A 20,370-nucleotide genomic window follows, 5' to 3' on the forward strand; every position below is an offset into this window, starting at 1 on the left:
CGTCCAGGTCACTTTAGTGATATTCGGTGTGCTACAGTCAGGTGGTCCTCAAAGGCCTTTCGGGACAAAGCGCTTGGGATGATTAACAGACCTACAGAGAACAAAAAGCATGTATGGCTCTTGTTTCTCCTCCTGTGGAGAGGCTGCATGCGTGGCCTGGCCCATCCTCCCTCCAACACCTGTCTGTATGTCCACTGTCAGCTGGGGCCGGTGGAAGGACATCCTGACTCATGGCCGATTCAAGTGGCATCTGAATGAGAAGGACATGGAGATGATTTGCCGTGCCCTCCTGGTGTACTGTGTCAAGCATTATAAGGGGGACGAGAAGATCAAGAGTTTCATTTGGGAACTGATCACACCTACCAAAGATGGGCAAGCCCAGACCCTCCAGAACCACTCAGGTGAGAGGTGGCAGGGCCACGCCTAAGAAGCACGATTCCCATACACTTTATTCCCTCTTCCTCTGCGGGGCCATATTGCTGTGCTTTGGGAGACTTCTCTTTCTTGGGTGTTTTTCAGAATGTTACCAGTGGGAAAAGATGTTGCTTTCATTTCTGCCTCAGAATCTCCCAGTGTTACCTGTGATATTTTGTTGAAGTACAACTGGGCCCTCTTAAAGTTTCCCACATCCGGTCCTGCCCACTCTGTGGGCACATCCGGTCCTGCCCTGCTCTGTGACTTGCCTTTTGCATTTCACCATCCTGTCCCTGTCCCACCTCTGTCTGTGCCTTTTCTTGTGCCACACTCCTTCCCTGTCCTTGGCTAAGGCTCCCCTTGAAGTTTCAGGTCAAGTGTTCCTTTTCTCTCAGCCAGGTTGTAAGTTCCCAAAGGGCACAGGTTATGTTACACCTTTCTTAATCCTCACAGGGTACTTGGGAAATCTTACTGACAGACTAAATGGTCCTGGAGTTTATTTATTTACTAAGGAGGAGACCAAGTGCGTGGCCTTCCCACCACCACCACCTGTGGGCTAAGGAGTAGGGTCTGCCATCCAGACCACAGCCCAACTCTGTTCTAACAAACCCCAGCCTAGCTCTGTTCTAAAACCCGTGTGTAACCCCCATTGGCTATCCATTTGCCCTATGCTGTCTTTCTGTTTCAGGCTTGTCTGCCCCAGTCCCCAGAGGGAGGAAGGGGAAGAAGACGAAGAACCAGCTACTAATCCCAGAGCTAAAGGATGCAGATTGGCTAGCCACCTGCAACCCCGAGGTGGTCTTGCATGATGATGGCTATAAGAAACACCTCAAACAGCACTGCAACAAGTAAGTGTCCCTCCTCCCCATACCCTGGTGGCAGCCCGGCTCAGACTGCTTCGATTCCTGGGAACCCCACAGGGAGACCACTTCATGCTCTTGTGCTACTTCCATGCAAAGTCTAGAAAGACAGGATGTGTTATCTGTGGTCTAAGCTGGCTCAGAATTCATGTTACAGCTCCTATAACTCCTTTAACAGTACCTCTGCTCTCCCACAGAACCTGGCCCCTCTGCCATTGCATTATATATACCCCTGAGGATTTTTCTATTTTGACTCTCAAAAACCAGTCAGGTCATCCTCTGCCCCTGAGGTCACATTAACAAGGGCATAACATTGTGGCCTTGGTCGCTGCCACTCTCAGCCTCCTCTTCCAGTTTGCTGTTGCCATTCATGGCCTTCAGTTATTTGATAGGCATGCATTTGAGATAGTATGCTTTGTATCTGTAGGCTAACAGCTGGGGTTGAGTGGGATGGAGACAGCAAAAAAAAAAAAAAAACAGTGATTGAAAAACGAAACTTTGTTCGTATGTAGTTTAGTCTTGGGGACTTAGGGCATCCAGCGACAAAACAACGGCAAGTTTGCATGTGGATATTTGCACCACTGTGCAATGTATCTGACCCTTGGAAACGATCTAATTCATGTCAAGGTCATGCAAGAGTTATCTTCCCAGCATTCCTGGTAGGCAGTGTGAGGGCCTCCGGTTGCACACCTCTGGTGACCAAGAGTTTATTACCTTATAGGTTAAGAGCTTTTGCTTGGGTTTTCCCATCTCCCTATAACATCTTCTTAATGATTTTATAGTTGTTGGGTTGTGGGATGTTTTGTTTTTTTTTTTTCTTTTACAGATAAAGTATAATCCTTTCCCTTGATCACCTCAAATATTTGAAGATAAATCTCATGCCCAATACTGTAATAAAAACTATTGTACACAGAAGTACAAGCTCTTCAGAGACAGCAGTAAGCCCTCAAAGTGTTGTTACTATTAGTACTATATTATTTTAGCTGTGAAATTGTCATCAAAAGAACCTTTAAAAAGTTAAAAAGCACTGTTTCAAATCTAAGCTAAAAGGAGACAGGATAATGGTTATCCACTGGGGGTGGGATAGTAACTGTAAGGGAATACCAAGGGGACTTAAGGGAAAATATTCTGCTTCCTGATCTGGATGCTGAATACACACGTATGTTTTGTTTGTAGGAATTCATTAAGCTATACATGTTTGCAGTGTGCACGTTATGGAAGTATATTTCACATCAGTAAAATACTTTTAAAAAGAAAAAAGGATATGTCGCCACCCAAAATATTAATGGATTGTTTTCTTTGGCTAAACCAAGGGTGTTAAAAACCCGCGGCAGCTGTGTGTCCCTTTGAGTTCAGACACCAGCTTGGAGGAGGGGGCTGGCTATAAGGAATTGTCCATCCATCCTCTGAATTGATTTCCCTTCCATTTGGAGGAGAATTGAATACTATTGGCTTTAAATTCTGTTCTCTCATGCTGCATATATTGTCAGACATCAACACATTTGTTTCTCTTTATAGAAATGGAAACAGCTCTCCCTGTCTTAGGGAGACAGACATTTTCAGGAAAGCCCTACTCTAATTGAGCTAAGTCTTAGCAAGCAGGACTCTGACATTCTGTTCCAGTTTTTACTAAGGAGGCTGTCAGCTACGACCATCTACAAATTAAGGATTGGCAGTGGTTGTAAATTTTTAAGAGTTCTTAGGCTTTAAAAATAAATAAATAAATAGATTGGGTGCAGTGGCTCACGCCTATAATCCTAGCACTTTGGGAGGCCGGGGCGGGTGAATCACCTGAGGTCAGGAGTTCAAGACCAGCCTGGCCAACATGGTGAAACCCCATCTCTACTAAAAATATAAAAAATTAGCCAGATGTGGTAGCAGGCACCTGTAATCCCAGCTACTCTGGAGGCTGAGGCAGGAGAACCGCTTGAACCTAGGAGGGGGAGGTTACAGTGAGCCAAGATCGTGGCATTGCACTCCAGCCTGGGCGACAAGAGCAAAACTCCATCTCAAAAAAAAAAATTATCTCAGAATTATTTGAGTTGATTGGCAGCTGAGATGAGAAATGTTATACCAGAGATAATAAGGGTTCTTTCCAATCTATAAGTTCTAACTTTGTGTGTTTCCACCTACAACTTGAGCCCACAGTGGCACTTTCCACCCAGATCTAATAGATAGAAATTATGCTTTCTCAGCGGCCTTACCCCTTTGTCATTGTCCATTTTCTGCTGCTATAACAGAATACCACACACTGGGTATTGGCTCATGACTCTGCAGGCCGGGATGCCCAAGAGCACGATACTGGCTTGTGGGCAACGGTCATCCGATGGCGAAAGGCATTACTTTTGTTATATACCTATAGCACCTGGCATGATGCAGAGCATATAGTAGTTGTCCAACAGATACTTGCTTAATTGCTTTGTCTGAGACATGTTTGATGCATTCCCGTGGAGGCTGAGTGTGGTCCATACAGAATAAAACTGAATTGAGTATCTCAGAAGAGAAGACATACTGCCATGAAAAATAGACACTTGCCTTTATTCATTTATTCATTTAACTGTGTACAAGTGAAACTGTTTGAAAGCACCACTGTTCACCCTACTCACTCTTCAGTAGCTGGCCTCTCGGAAGCCACCTCTGCCTAAGAGGTCACTGTGGCCACATGGAAGGGGTGAGTACTCTTAAAGATGAGAAGAGCTGTCTGTTCCTGCTGCCCCCTGTGGCTCACAGGATGATCTAACAGATAACTGATGTGGTCATTTTTTTTTGTAAAATGGGAATGATCATAATAATGTCTGCCATAATGTTTTGTTTTTCTAGTGCCTTATCTTCTATTACTTCATAATATTAACTACATGGGAATGCCTAGAATTTCCCAGTGTTAACTTGGGGATGTGGTTCACAGACAGTTATGGGTTCTAATTTGTTTGCATTAATGTGTTCACCTTTCATAGAGTACTTTTGCGAGTCCGGATGCTGTACTACCTAAAAGCTGAAATACTGGGAGAAGCAGCTGAGAAAGCATTTGAAGGATCTCCTGCCAGGTAAAGCAAATGAAACTTAACATATCAACGTTAAAGAATTGACATAAAATGCCTGTTCATGGAGCTGGCCAAACTTGCCTGTGCTTAAAGAGGCCCATGTTCCTCCTACCCCCTGCCCAGGACCAGTGACCCAGATGGGAGAACAGGCAAGTAGAATAAGGACAATTCATCAGGTCATCTGCAAATAAAATAAAGGAGAAAACCATTTCTTAGAAACCTAGCTTTTGGTGAGTTAGTTCATTTTATTTCCCTCAAAAGTGTTATAAATTTTCTTTTAAAACAGTCATTTACTGTAGAATGAGTATCGGTTACTGATCTGACATGTATAGACTGGAAGTTTTACCCACCATCCCATTCTTTGCCTTAGTACTCATATACATATTTCCTTTATTTGCTAATCATATTAATAATATGTGCGGCCTATTAGTTTTGTTGCATGTTAGTTTTGCAAATTAGTGTTTGGAAAGCTGTAGAATCCTGTGGGAGTATCCCAAGATTTCCAAGATTGAGGCTACCAGGTTCTCAGCTTCCACTTAATAAAGCTGTCAGAAAGTCCCAGTTTATAAATGGGATCACCAGGTGCAGTTTGCTAGCCCTGTGCACACCTGTCATTCCTAGAGAATACCAGGAGTGCTGATACTTGGACTTTGTGTTGAGATTACCTGGGACCATGGTTTCTTCTTTCTCTTGCTTTCCGTTGAGCAATGCTAGTGTCTTTAGAGGTCATAGGAGCACTAAAGTAAGAGAGAGGGACATAGACAACCTGACCCATGGGGCAACTTGTAATCAGAGCCAGGCTCCTCAGCAACTTTTATCACTTTCTATGCCTTTCAGAGTCACTATTGTAATTTCCAGCAGGGATGGGGAGGTTGTGTGTTTGGTAGACAGGTTCAATTTGAGTCCTATAAATGCAGCAGAATTCCACCTGATAATATGCATCAAGTGTTACCTGGCAGAAGTACTCTGAACTTACCGCTGTCATATGTAGGAAGTCATAGGTGGTAGCTAGGTAGAACACAGAGAGAGTAAGTCCGCTGCCCACCCTTTTCCTTCCTCTGCATTCCTCTATCTCTTACTGCTGGCTGTTCAGGTTGAATACCTTCTTGTGGAGAAGTTGCCATGAGGCATGAACAGCAGTTCATCCCATAAAAGTCATTCAGCCATGGCACTGGGCAGGCAGAGCCATGGATCCCTGGAAAGGTGGGGGTCAGGAAACACTATCCCCACAGAGGGAGCTGGGCCTAGTAGGGAGCATTCAGTCCTGTGTCACAGTAAGAGTCTGACGGAAGAAGAAACTCCAGAGGCAGCTGGAGGGGGAGGGAGAAGCCATCCAGGTGTATGCTATTCCCTAAACCTCAAAGCCTTAAAGAGTGAGGACTGTACTCAGATGAATGAAGACAGTGAACTCAGGGTTTATGTGAGCTCTCCAAACATGTACAGAAACTCAGAGAGGGGCTAACACCTGCATGTCTGTGCCCTAGGGTGAGTTATGTGCATCCCTTTGGCCAGGAGCAATGCAGTTTTTGATCAATTTTGATCTAATAGACCACTGCCAGGAGGTGCCACCTGTTATGGCACTTACCCTCTGAAAGGCCCTCCTGATATACCCACTTGTTCCAGTGTGGACTCTTGTTCTTAAATGGTGCGTAAGATCTCTACTTGTTGAGGCAACATACTGAGCCACGATGATTTGGGCACTATTTTAAACATACAATCATGTATGAATTCAACTGTTGGGGAAGCTCTACCTTCAGATGTCCAATGTATCAATGGCCTTTGCTGTGGTTCACATAAGGTGCACATTAGAACTCTATACATATGGATCCCAAGATGCCACCCTGGACCAACTGACATTGGGTTCTCCAAGAGGTGCTTCAAGACTGTGTCAGTCTGTCAAAGGTAGAGCTGGAAATCAAGTACTTAATGCTTAAATCACTCGCTAAGTGATTCTCATGCTAAGCCCTGGTTGAGAAACAATGACCCACGGCCTTCCTAACTCTTTTGTTTATTGTTACTTTAGCATCTCAGCCATGCCAGTGGCCTAATACCAGGGTTGGAGCAGTAGCTTTTGTGTTGTTTTGAGTCTACGCCCTTCCTTCCCTAGGGAGCTGGATGTACCTCTGCCCGACATCGACTACATGGAGATCCCAGTGGATTGGTGGGATGCTGAAGCCGATAAGTCCCTTCTCATTGGCGTGTTCAAGCATGGTGTGTATTTCTCCGAAGGCGTTCCCTTCTGGATCAGTGTCCCCCAGGAAGGATGAGTTCAGCCCCTCCGACTAAGCTCGGCATGTTCCTGCAAAACTCCATCATTCTGTTACACATTCATCTTAAAAAGTAGAGCTTCACCACTGCCCCCTTGGAATTTCCACCAGATGAATGTATGGCTCACAATAATACTTCGAATATTATATTATTGAGGAACATTCAGGCCACAAAGAACCTGTTTGGTATATATCTTCCTCCCTTGCCTGTCCATGCTGTCGGATATGGGACTGCCTCTAATAGTCCCAGTGCCTGGCACATAGTAGGCATGTTGAATGAAGGAGTAAATAAATGGCGGGAAATGCTAAGTTTCAGCATTTCATATATATGCAGAATTATAAGGTCATTCTAGATAATCTACATCTTCCTAGTGTGTATCTTTTACTCCATTGGCATTTTAAAAACTAAGCATAGAAGATAGCATAGACTGTCTTTTTTAAAATGTGGTAATTGAGCCACTAAAGGGGACTGAGAGGTTCTTTAAACACTTGGAAAAACTGAAGTGCTCCCTTTCTTCACCTCTGGCAGTGTTTGAAACAACTGCCCTTGCTTTCAGCCAACTGCCAGCCATTAAAATGAATGATGAAAGTGTCAAGTGATAGTCACCCATAGTATGCCTGATACACACTTTTCCTGCCAGGTGAATCGACAGAAATTTTAAAATGAGGAGCAAGGTTTAAAGTGAAAACTGTTAGGTATACCTGGCTTTAGCTATCAACTCCACTACTTACTAAATGTGTGACATTGGGCAAGTCATAAGCTTCTCTGACTTATTTTCTCACTTATACAATGGAGGAGGTATAGTATCAAAACAGCCTACCTAGGGGTTGTTTAAATATTACATTAAATGTAAACCACCTAGAACAGTGCTTGGTACGTAATAGGTGCTGGGTGCTATTCCACTCTCCCATATTACTCTGCCTTTGGAAGATTGTTAACTTTCTAATGCGTATTCTTTAAAGGGAATTCTTCAACTTTTACAGGCTAACCAGCTATATTTAAGTAACAACCATGCCTATACATATTTTAATTTGGAATCCACTCAAAACTTGGATACTGGTATTGAGAATGCAGGCTTCAGGTGGTGCAGTGCTGCTGAGAACCCTTTGTCAAACTGCCGGGGTTAGACTAAAGTGGTGCTGTCCAGTAGAACTACATGCGATGATAGAAATGCCATAATTCTGCACTGTCTACTGTGGAAGCCATTAGCCCTGTGTGGCTGTTGAGCACTTAAAATGTGACTAATGTAACTGAGCAAGTGTATTTTTATGTACTTTTAATTAATTTAAATTTAAATAGCCCCATGTAGCTAGTGGCTCCTCTGTTGGACAGTGCAGGGATAGAACTCAGCTCCAAAGTAGAAAGAAGTGTGTGATCTCTCTGTTAGTCACAAGGTACCACAGTGCAACCCAGACTTGGTTTAACCTAGTTTTGGAAGGACCCCAGAAGACAACAGGCTGCTAAAGGCAGCCAGATTCCAGAGCATCTGAATTTGGTTTGTGGGGGAAGGCCTAGTGACCCTGAGTCTCATTTCAGTGGTGGTTTTAGGGCACATTGCCAAGTCCCTGCATGGCAACAACATGCTGTGAAAAGAGAACACATCTTGGCCGGGCGCGGTGGCTCAAGCCTGTAATCCCAGCACTTTGGGAGGCCGAGGCGGGCGGATCACGAGATCAGGAGATCGAGACCGTCCTGGCTAACACAGTGAAACCCTGTCTCTACTAAAAATACAAAAAATTAGCCGGGCAAGATGGCGGGTGCCTGTAGTCCCAGCTACTCGGGAAACTGAGGCAGGAGAATGGTGTGAACCCCGGGGGGCGGAGCCTGCAGTGAGCCGAGATCGCGCCACTGCACTCCAGCCTGGGCGACAGCGAGACTCTGTCTCAAAAAAAAAAAAAAAGAAAAGAGAACACATCTGAAGTCCCAGAAGTGTGGCAGGTAGAATTTACATGCTGCTACTTCTTCCTCCCCCACCCCAACACACCCACCATAGACATACAGAAAACCAAGGTGGATCAGGACTTGGAAGAAATAAGGGAAGTCCCTAAATGCAGAAGTCATTTAAAGCCAGAACTGAAAGCTTAGGGGCCAGTATGACAGTGGACCAGAAGGACTGGGTTTTTAATACCGACAGAAATGGAAAACATGGCCTTGAAAGGGCTGCCCCTCCAGGAAAGGGAAGCAAGAAAAAGCTCTCTGGTCCAAGAAAGCAGAGCTAAAGAAACAGATCCCTGAGAGATAAAGAGATGAAGACATGAAAGAGAAGATGAGACTTAGAGGACAGAGTGAGGTTGACATCCAAGAGGTGAAACAAGACATGCCCAGAAAATACTAACAATAACCCGGTAAGGCAAATCAATATCACACACAGTCTGTGAGGCAAAAAGCATAATTTGGAAGAAAGGGGGTCATTACACAATGATGATAGATACAACTCACCAGGAAGATATAATTAATAATTCTCATGCAAAGGACATAGCCTTAGAATGTGTAAAAGTGGACAGGAATCTAAGGAGGTCCAAGACGCCTTCTCACCTGGAAAAGACAGGTTATTGGTGCCCTACCTTCTAGTTTCCTAATCCCTAATCATGGTTCAGGGTATTGGGATTAATCAGTTGATCTCTTAGTCTCATATTGGAGATAGAGTCAGCCCAGATGATACATAAGGTCGCTCCCAAACTCTTCTGCTTGTTGAAGTAGTTTTGGGGAGTATAAATTAATTTGTGTTTCCTGATCACACGTGGGAGATGTTAAGATGACGCTTCACCACTCAATTCCATTCAGATTCTCACAGATTGTCAGTTGAGGTGAACTTGGAATTTACAATTACAGCTGAGGGGCAGAGGCCTTGAAGGTGATTTGTGCAGTGTCTGAAGTGTCTCATTGTACAGGATGAGTTTAGCAGATAATGCTATAAAGACAAGAGAAGAAAAAGCCTCTGTTCTCAGTGCTAGGAGACTGATCCTAAGCCATAAATGCGGACTCTGCATAGGGCCAGATCAGTTCAGTTGGATGGTTACATTGGAGTCAACTTAGATGAGGTTGGACAGATGCCTCATGGGCCCATCCTCTTTGGCACCCTCCGGAGTCCAATTCAGATCCTGCCCCTGCCTGGGTGCTGCCTATTCCATGAGCTTAGGCTTAGACCTGTCCTCATCTAGGTAACACATCTGACCACCCCTTTCTAACCTTAGCCCTCATCACAGTATAACCAAGCCCACACAACATGTCTTACTAGGTGACAGCTTCTCAGATACTCAGCAGCTCTGGAGATGTGATACTCAGCCATTTCCGAAAGCCAGTCTGTCTAGTGTTCACTTTTCAGGGATGTCATGTTAGGAAGCCCTCTCCACTTCACCTGCATTCCTTGGTTAAGTATGAGCTGTAGAGCTGCAACCATTTTCTTTGTTAAGAAACACATGACTGTTCATTGACTGAGGTTTTGTGAATCTTTTTTTTTTTTAAGAGACAGGGTCTCACTCTGTCACTCAGGTTGGAGTACAGTGGCGTGATCACAGCTCACTGTAGCCTTGAACTTCCAGGTTCAAGTGATCCGTCCACCTCAGCCTCCCAAGTAGCTGGGGCTACAGGTGCACACCACCATGCCTGGCTAGTTTTTTGTTTTTTTTTTTTAATTTTTTGTAGAGAAGGGATCTCATATGTTGCCCAGACCAGGCTGGTCTCGAACTCCTGGACTCAAAACAATCCTCTTGCCTCAGCCTCCTAAAGTGCTGGGATTACAGGCGTGAGCCACCATGCCTGGCCTTGTGGATCTTTTAGTCCACTCCAGACATAGCCTGCTGTAACCCTGTTAAATGAGATGAATATAGCCATGGATCCATCTCCAAGCTGACCCCATTAGCATTGGCTTAACTTTTGGTTGGAGCTTTAGACTGCAGCAAAAAGACTTCTGTGGCAAACCTATTCTAAATGATGCTCTTGACAGCTCAGTTGGGTTTAGTGACTGCTGCCCCTCCAAGGTAGCCTGGATCTGTGAAATTTTCCTTGACATACGGACTTTAGTATTTCTGTTGATATTCTTAGAGAGCAGCTTATAGACTAAAAATGAAAAGAGGGAGGCAGCCGACACCCCCTCACGGGCCTGTCATATTGCTCTTTGTCTGTATATTGCTGTTGCAGCTCCTACTGGCCTCTCTTCAGGACAGTTGTTAGGGTTTTCTAGGAAACTGAAACAGTCATTCTTCCTCACCTCCAGCTTCACAGCTAATTGAGAAATAAAAATACTGAATCTGTCTCTAGGCTTCAGATCCACACATGACAAGAGAAAGTCTATAGAATAGAAGCTTTCCCAGGTCAGGGAGGGTCCCAGCTTGCTCCATGCCTGAGCACAGAGTGTGAAGGTGGTATACTCCTGAACAGTTGGCCTCCCTCAGTAGTAAGGGGACAGTAAGGGAAGGATTTCACCATCTCACCTGTCATTTAAATTACCCCTCTCTTCATGAGAAGCAGGTGGAAAAACTGGCTGGAACCTCCTTAAAAGCAGGAGTATTGGGGAAGTTTCTGTTTGATGTGAGCTGGGGCAGGAACATGGGGAAAGGGTGAGAGTGGTTCTTCTTCCTACAACAATGATTGGAAGAAAAAAGAATCTAGGCAAAACCAACTCATCTGGTCAGTTGTTTGTTGAATCTGTACAGTGTCAGGCCCTTTGCTAGATACTGACTATATAATGATGAGCAAAAACAGATACAGGTTCTGCTCCTAGGAAGCTCACAACCTCATGAGAGACTTAGAGCAATCAAGTCATTGCCGTAAGGAATAAGTGAGTAAAGAACATAAGGCACTGCAGAGCTTCTCGTGCCAGGTACCTCATGTGGGCAGCACCTGTCATGGAGATGGCAGGAGAGCAGCGTGAAGGATACAACTGCATCAACAGTGATACGAGAACAAAAACCAAAATAGAAATGAAATACCAAACACAGTTAAATCAGGTTTGTTCCTAAGAGCCAGGCTGGTTCTCATTTACACTCAGCTCTTCCATCTCCTCTGATGGGGACTCTGCCTTTTATGTGGCCAAATGCTGTCTCATTCTAAGAGTACATTAGGTTCAATAAAATAAATCCTCACACATGGACTTTATCAAACTGAAAATCAGGGTTTTTAAAATTGTTTTGCTTCCTTTTTGAGGCCCCTCTTCTGGGTCAAAACACTGTCTGTTGTTAACTTTGGGGTGTGATGAGGAGTAATTCCAAAGCCCTGTCCAGTGTGGATTAAGATTTGTACTGAGTTTATGATACAGAGGCCACAGGTCTGTCTTAATGCAATAAACAATCATCATAGTTCTCTTTGTATTTCAGTCCTGCCATCCACATGTTGTTCACCTTCCCTTTCTAACACATGGGATAAAAATGAGCTATAAGAAAACAAGGCCCATAAAGGACGTAACAAGGTATCCAGAGTTGAGGATGGGGTAGGAAGTTGCAAAACCAACTGACAGGAAGCAGCAAACAGAATTGTGTATCTATACAATTGTCTTTTCACGGACACTGAGTATTTCTGTAAGCCATTGTTTGTTGGTCAAACACTACTCAAAGGTGTCCGCTTTAGCACCAGGATTTTTCCCTGATTGTCTTATAGGATCTCATTAATCTTAAATAAGTATTTTTTTGTGTTTGTTTTGTTCTTTACTAAATAAGGAAAACAAAAAGTCTAGTGCCCAAAGCAAATATTGTGAGTTCTAACGTGACTTCTGGCATTTCTCACCACTCTTGATCAGGTTACGAAAGGTACAGTGCCATGCGAGCAGACCCAGCACTTTGCTTCCTGGAGAAAGTTGGGATGCCCGATGAGAAGTCCCTTTCTGCAGAACAGGGTGTTACGGATGGGACCTCAGACATTCCTGAAAGGTGAGAAACCACGTAAGCCAGCCCTGATGTGACATGCCATGCCACTGATCTGTGACCCCTTCCTCATACACCCAGCATTCTTTGTATCTCTTCCTCAGAGTCTGGCATCTCCCTACACCTTGCCACACTGCCGCTGTTTTCCATAATTGCTACTTTGGTTACACCCTACTCTATCTCAGACCTGCTCTTTGACTTCTAAGCACTTTGAACCAAATACAGGTTCCTGTTCCTCGTGAGTTTCCCAGGCTGCCCACCTTTCTAAAAGCCTGCCCAGCTTTCTAACCATGCCCATCCCTTGTCTGGTCAGAGGATTCCTGTGGGAGTATTCAGACCTCCCATGCCTGGCAGAAAGCTAAGAACAGACACGAGTACAGCCTTCCTGACTTTGAACTACAGTTCCTCAGATGAAATTCCAGTATTGTCTAAGGATTGCATAGTCCATGAGCAAGATGGATTTAGGGGCCGCTCTTTGACAGCCATGGCATTTCAGCTTGTCCATGGATTGTGTGCAAAAAAGTATGGAAGGCATCTCCTTTGACTGATTTTTATTTACTCTTGACATAAATACATAGGAAAACTAAACAGCTAAAAATTGTAGTTCTTCAATTATATATATATTTTTGAAAACATAGCTTTTTTTTCTTTTTTTTTTGAGATGGAGTCTTGCTTTGTCACCCAGGCAGGAGTGCAGTGGCGCAATCTTGGCTCACTGCACCCTCTGCCTCCAGGTTCAAGCAGTTCTTCTGCCTCAGCCTCCTGAGTAGCTGGAACTACAGGCACGCGCCACCATGCCCAGCTGATTTTTGTATTTTTAGTAGAGACGGGGTTTCACCATGTTGGCCAGGCTGGTTTTGAACTCCTGACCTCGTGATCTGCCCACCTCAGCCTCCCAAAGTGCTGAGATTACAGGCGTGAGCCACCATACCAGGCCAAAACGTAGCATTTATCTCTTAGCATTTATCTCTTAGTTTCTCCCCAAAAGTAGCAGATACTGCTTTGCATTGCCCGGGACTGTGGCCAGACCTGAGAGTGTGGCACTGCCAGGAGCCCCTAACTGTTTGCTCAGGCCAAGAAAAGTGTGCAGTGCATTTTCCATCTTTCCTTAACCCCTGATGAACACTTCAGCTGCCCCCAGCATGTTTCTTGAGGACAGATAACAGAGATGCATTCTGGGAGATGTTAACAAAGGCCCATATGACTGGTGATTCTCATGTTCATTCACTGATTCAGGGAAAACACTCCCTGGATGGGTGCCTGAATGTGGCATAAAGGCTATTTTTTGTGGGGTGGCTTTTCTTTCTACGGTTAAGCAGTAAAGCCAGGAGCTTATCTTGCCTCTAGGACTTGAGCATCAAGGACAAGAATATTTGGGACGGGAATATTTCAAAGGCAGTTTTTGGGGGGTTTTTGTTTGTTTGTTTGAGACGGAGTCTCACTCTTCCACCCAGGCTGGAGTGCAGTGGCATGATCTCGGCTCATTGCAGCCTCCACCTCCCGGTTTCAAGCAATTCTCCTGCCTCAGCCTCCCGAGTAGCTGGGATTACAGGCACCCACCACCACGCCTGGCTAATTTTTGTATTTTTAGTAGAGACAGGGTTTCACCATGTTGGCCAGGCTGGTCTCGAACTCCTGACCTCAGGTGATCCGCCCACCTCAGCCTCCCTAAGGGCTGGGATTACAGGTGTGAGCCACTGCACCCACCCTCAAAGTCAGTTTTTAAAAGAATCATGAAAAACAGGTAGGCATCAGCAGTAGTTAAGCTCACAAAAGAGAAGACATTAGGCAGCTGAGCTAGCATCAAGGGTCTGATGGTAACAAGGGGAAAATGTCCTTGTTAACCAGTGGCAGCAGAGCTCCCTTCCAAGCCAAGGAGTGACTTTTGCCAAATGTGATTCTGTGGGAAGATTCATCCTACTGTGACCAGGGAGTTGCAACTTTAGGCCTCATTTGATGTGCACAGCCTTCAGTTTCTAGAGTGTGTTCTTTTATCAGAGTCACATGTTCAGATGACTCTTGATGGGCAGGAATTACCTTTTTCTGAACTTGCCTGAGTAGACGTGAGGCTGGAGCCTCATGCTGCAGTCTCAGTTGAATAAAGGTCCTTGCCTGTAGAAGTGATGACTGTTTGGTGATAGTTTCTCTCATTCTCAGTGTCTCTTGAGTTCTCCCACAAGGGAGGGAAAAACTAAGACTTGGAATGCCTTCAGAAGAAGGGATCTATTGTCAGCCCTCCTTGTCTGTGGATGCAGAACTCTCAGATACAGAGGGCCGACCAAGGGTCTTGATCATCTGCTGGTATTGGTATCCCTGAGGATCTGAGAACCAATCCTCCATGGGTACGGACGGCTGACTCGGAAGTTCCACTTTATTCATGGAGGATACCTGAAATTTCAGATAGTACCAAACCCTGTATCAACTGTGTTTTCTCCTATATAAACATACCTATGATAAAGTTTAATTTATAAATTAGGGACAGTAAGAGATTAACAACAATAATAATAGAACAATTATAACAATATATGTAATAAAAGTTACGTGAATGTGATATCTCTCTCTCACCCTGCGTCTCCCCCAAAATATCTTAGTATTTTTGGACTGTGGTCGACCAGGGTAACTGAAACTGTGGATGAGGGGGACCTAGGTAGTATGTGATGCCTTTTTTTACTTTTATTTAGAGGCAACGCAGATAAAGAAGACAATGCTGAGGACAAAGTAGATGGCCTCCAGAAACAAACGGTGAGTCAAATGTGCAGTATTGGTCATCTACACTGGCTTTCATATTAAGAAAGAAATCCCTATCTTGGTAGTGATCTGGGGGAACTTGATTACATTACTACAGTTACATTGCATTTTCCCCAACATTTTATTATAAAAACTTAAAATATACAGACTGCAATTGCATTTTTATTCTAATTAAACTTTTTATTTTGAGATAACTATATATTTCAGAAGCAGTCACAAAATATAATACAGAAATCGCATATACCTTTTATCCAGTTTCTCCTCATAGTGGCGTCTTACAATATTGTAGTGCAATATCACAACCAGAATACTGATATGGATAGAGTCAAGATGCAGGACATTCTCATGACCGCAAAGATTCATCCTATTGCTGTCTTATAACCACGTCCTCTTCCTTCTGCCTTCACTCCTCTTTAAATTCCTGGCAACCGCTCATCTGTTCTCTATTTTTTATGATTTCGTCATTTTAAGAATGTTCTGTAAATGGAATCATACAGTATGTAAACTTTGGGGATTGGCTTTTTCATGCAGAAAAATTCCCTGGGATTCATCTAGGTGGTTTTCTGTATCAACAGTTCATTCCTTTTCACTGCTGAGTAGTATTCAGTGGTATGGAAGAACCACAGTTTGTTCAACCATTCATCCACTGAAGGACATATGGGTTGTCTCCAGTTTTTGACCATTAAGTCCTCTGTAAATATTTGCATATAGATTTTTGTGTGAACATACATTTTCATTTCTCTGGAATAAATGCCCAGGAGTGTAATTGCTGGGTCATATGATAGTTACATGTTTTGTTTTTTAAGAAATTGCCAAATTGTTTTCTAGAGTGGCTGTACCATTTTACATTCCCACTAGCAGTGCATGAGAGATCCACTTTCTCTGTATTCTCCATCCACACCAACATTTGGTGTGGTCACTATTATTTTCTTGAGCCATTCTGGTAGGTGTGTAGTAATACCTTGTTGTGATTTTAATTTCCATTTCCCTGATGGCTAAATGATGTTGAAGATCTTTTATGTGTTCAATTGCCATCTGTATATCCTTTTCAGTGAAATGTTTATGTCTCTTGCCTATATTCTAATTTCATTATTTTAGCGTTGATTTTCTAGAGTTCTTTATATATTCTAGATAACTAGTCTTTTGTCAGATACGTAGTTTGCAAGTATTTTCTCCCACCCTGTAAGTGTCTCTTTTTAGGGAGGATCCCTTAAGCCCAGGAGTTCAAGACTAGCCTGGGCAACATGGTGAGACCTTGTCTCTACAAAAAATTTTAAAAAAAAAATTGAAAATCAGTTTGGCGTATTTGTGGGTTCTATTTCTGAGTTCTCTGCTCTTTTCCATTTATCTATTTGTCTTTTCCTCTGCCAGTAGCACATAATCTTGAGTGTTGTAGCAATACCGTAAGTTTTAAAATTTGGTAGATTGATACCTCCCACTTTTTTCTTCTTTTTCAGAATTGTTTTTGCTTTTCTTGTTCCTTTGCCTTTCCATATAAATGTTAGAATAATCTTATCCACAGAAACTGTTGCTGGGATTTTGATAGGCATTGCTTTAAACCTTTATATCTCTTTGGGGAAAATTGACATCTTCATTGAGTTTTTACAGTACTGAATCTTACTGTATACCTCTGTATTTACTTTTTTTTTTTTTTTTTTTTTTGACTCAGGGTCTCACTCTTTCACCTAGACTGGAGTGTGGCGATGCAATCATAGCTCACTAAAGCCTCGACCTCCCAGGCTTAAGTGATGCTCCCAGCTCAGCCTTCCAAGTAGTAGGGACCACAGGTGCATACCACCACACCTAGCTAATTTTTTCTATTTTTCTATTTTTGTAGAGACAGGGTCTTGCTATGTTGCCCAGGCTAGTATTGAACTCCTGGGTTCAAGCAATCCTCCCTCCCCGGCCTCCCAAAGAGCTGGAATTACAGGCATGAGCCATTGTGTCCAGCCCTTTTCTAGGTTTTTGAGATGAGAGTTTCTATATTATTGATTTGAAACTTTTCTGCTTGTCTAATATATGCATTTAGTGCTATAAATTTCCCTCAGCATTGCTTTAGTTATGTTTCATTAATTTTGTGTTGTATTTTCACTTTCATTCAGTTTAATGTATTTTTTTTTTAATTTCCCTTGAGACTTTCCATGAATTATTTAGGTGTTTATTATTTAGTGTCCAAGTGTTTGGAGATTTCCCCATTACCTTGCTGTTATTGATCTCCAGTTTGATTCTGTTATAATCAGAGGACACATTCTATATGATTTCAGTTGTTTTAAATTTGTTAAGTTTGTTTTATGGCCCAGTATATGGTATATCTTGGTATATGTTCCATGGGCACTTGAAAAGAATATGCTTTTGGTTTTGTTGGATGCTGTATTTCATAAATGTTGACTAGGTCCTGTTGGTCAATGATGTTGTTGAGTTTTTCTGTATCCTTGCTGATTATCTGTCTAGTCGTTTCATCAGTTGTTGAGAGAAGAATATTGAAGCCTCCAACTATAAGTGTGGATTTATTTATTTCTCCTTTCAGTTCTATCAGTTTTTGCTTCATATGTTTTGCAGCTCTGGTTGGTGCAAACACATTTAGAATTATATGTTCTTGCCGGGCGCGGTGACTCATGCCTGTAGTCCCAGCACTTTGGGAGGCCAAAGAAGGCAGATCGCTGGAGGCCACGGGTTTGAGACCAGCCTGACCAACGTGGTGAAACCTCATCTCTACGAAAAATACAAAATTAGCCAGGTGTGGTGGCGCATGCCTGTAATCCCAGCTACTCAGGAGGCTGAGGCATGAGAACCACTTGAACCCGGGAGGCAGAGGTTGCAGCGAGCCATGATCACACCACTGCACTCCAGCCTGGGCAACAGAGCGACATTCTGTCTCAAAAAAATGTATAGAGAGAATTACATGTTCTTGGCAGATTGACCCTGTTATCATTATATAATGTCTTTCTCTTGACTCTGGTAATTTTCTTTGCTCTGAAGTGTACTTTATCTGATAAATTAATATGGCTACTTTCCCTTGATTAATGTTTGCATAAATGTAACTTTTTTATTCTTTTACTTTCAACCTGCCTTTATTGTATTTGACGTGAGTTTCCTATAGATAGCATACAGGTAGATCATAATCTTTAATATGCTCTGCCGGTCTCTGTCTTCTAGTTGGTATTATTCAGACCATTTACACTTAATGTAATTATTGATACATTAAAGCTTAAGCCTGTCATTTTATTGTCTTCCCTTTGTTTTCCCTGATTTTTTATTTTTCCTGCCTTCCTCTGGTTTACATGAGTATTTTGTATGATTTTATTCTGATTTATCTATATTTTTGTGGCTTTTTAATGCTTCTAGATGTTTCATATATTTATATGTAATGTATCTCAGTCTACTAATACTATCATTTTATCAGCTTAAGTGAAGTATAGAAACCTTACTTCCATTTTTGTTCCTTTACCCCCTTCCATTTATAATATAGTTGTCTTAACCATTTCTTATCAGGTAATGTTAAAATTTTTGCCTCAACTGTCAGACATTACTTAGAAAACTCAAGAGGAGAAGGAAAGTATGCTATATTTACCCATTTTTTTTTTACTGTGTTCTTTTTCTTCCTGGTGTTCCAAGGTTCTTTCTTTTATTGTTTTCTTTCTTTTTAGAGAACTCTCTTTAGCTATTCTTTTAAGGTAGTCTAGAGAACTGTCAGACAGTTCTCTTAGTTTTTCTTCATCTGAGAATGTCTTAATATCCTTAGTTTTTCTCATCTGAGAATGTCTTAATATCCCCTTTATTCCCAAAGGATATTTTCACCAAATGGAGGATTTCTGGGTTGATAGTTCTTTTCTTTCAACTCTTAATGTTCTGCCGCTTCCTTCTGGCCTCCGTGGTTTCTGATGAGAAATCTGTCATTCAAGCAATTTTTCCCCTATTGGTAATGTGTCTTTTCTCTCTTGATGCTTTCAAGATTTTTTCTTTGTCTTTAATTTTCAGAAGGTTATGATTTTATGCGTTTATGGATTTCTGTGAGTTTACCCTATTTGGAATTCACTCATCTTAAAACTGATTTCTGTCTTTTGCTAAATGTGAAGCATTTTCAGCCGTGATTTCTTCAAGTATTTCTTCTGCCCTGTCCTCTTTCTCCTCGCCTTCTGGGAAGCCAATAGAATGAAAATTAGATCTTTTGTTATAGACCTGTGGGTCTCTAAGGCTCTGTCCATTTTTTTTTTTTCTGTAATTCACATTGGGTACTTTCCATTTTTCTGTCTTTAAGGTCACTGATTATTTTCCTCCTCCATTCTGCTGTTGAGTCTTCTGTTGAGGGTTTTGGGTTTTCATTTTTGGTTTTGGTTTTTGTTCCAGTTTATTGTACTTTTCAAACCTAAAATTTCCCTTTGAATCCAAATATTATTTGGATCTTTGTTTCTTTGCTGAAACTTTCTGTTTCTTTCATTTGTGGCAAGCATGTTCAGAATGGCTCACTGATGACTGTTAAATTCTTATGTCAGATCATTCTAAGATCTTTCCTCTCAGCATTGGCCTCTTTTGTCTTTTTTTCATTCAGTTTGAGGTCTTCTTGGTTCTTGGTATGTGATTTTTTATTGGAACCTGGACATTTTGGACATTATATTGTGAGACTCTGGGTCTTATTTAAACGTTCTCTTTCAGCACCTTTCTTGGCAGGGGAACAGAGGTAGGGGGGGCACCTTGTTTCTGTGAGGTGGAAGCAAAAATTCATATTCTCAGTCTGCTCCCATTAACCCCTAAAGGACATGTTTCTCATTACTTTCAGCAGGGATGGAAGTTTAGCTCCACCATGGGTAGGGGTGGGGAACCTCATTACTACCTGTCAGGGTTGAAAGTCCTGACTTCCTGCTTAGCTTTTTCTGATACCAGCCCAGCAAGGGAATGGGGTACCCTATTACCACCTGGAAAAAGTAGAAGTCTAAGCTCCCACTCAGCCGTTGTTGCCATGGGTAGAGTTGAGACACAGTTTCTTCTGCATTGTTGGTCTGGGGTATAGCAGTTATTGTCTTAATATTTTCTGTGTCCCTAACCTGCTAACCTGCCTCTTCCTAGTCCTTAACTAGAGAGAGCAGGAAGCAGCCTTGCTTTTTTTTTTTTTTTTTTTTGAGACGGAGTTTTACTCTCATTGCCCAGGCTGGAGTGCAATGGCATGATCTCGGCTTCCTGCAA

The 20,370-nt window shown here is 42.6% G+C and overlaps 1 protein-coding gene across 4 annotated transcripts in view; it reads left to right on the plus strand.

The window, feature by feature from the left end:
* CHD6 (chromodomain helicase DNA binding protein 6) overlaps positions 1-20,370 on the plus strand; it is a 206,628-nt gene that overhangs the window by 156,325 nt on the left and 29,933 nt on the right. For all 4 annotated transcript variants that reach the window (XM_058433279.1, XM_032143088.2, XM_058433281.1 and 1 more), the window contains 6 exons: positions 202-401; positions 1,103-1,262; positions 4,229-4,318; positions 6,423-6,526; positions 12,318-12,447; positions 15,123-15,183. In XM_058433279.1, coding sequence (XP_058289262.1) covers positions 202-401; positions 1,103-1,262; positions 4,229-4,318; positions 6,423-6,526; positions 12,318-12,447; positions 15,123-15,183 — 745 coding nt within the window. The remainder of the gene's footprint in view (positions 1-201; positions 402-1,102; positions 1,263-4,228; positions 4,319-6,422; positions 6,527-12,317; positions 12,448-15,122; positions 15,184-20,370) is intronic.

Source organism: Hylobates moloch, unplaced genomic scaffold (genome assembly GCF_009828535.3).
Source record: "Hylobates moloch isolate HMO894 unplaced genomic scaffold, HMol_V3 SCAFFOLD_21, whole genome shotgun sequence".
NCBI classification, from domain to species: domain Eukaryota; kingdom Metazoa; phylum Chordata; class Mammalia; order Primates; family Hylobatidae; genus Hylobates; species Hylobates moloch.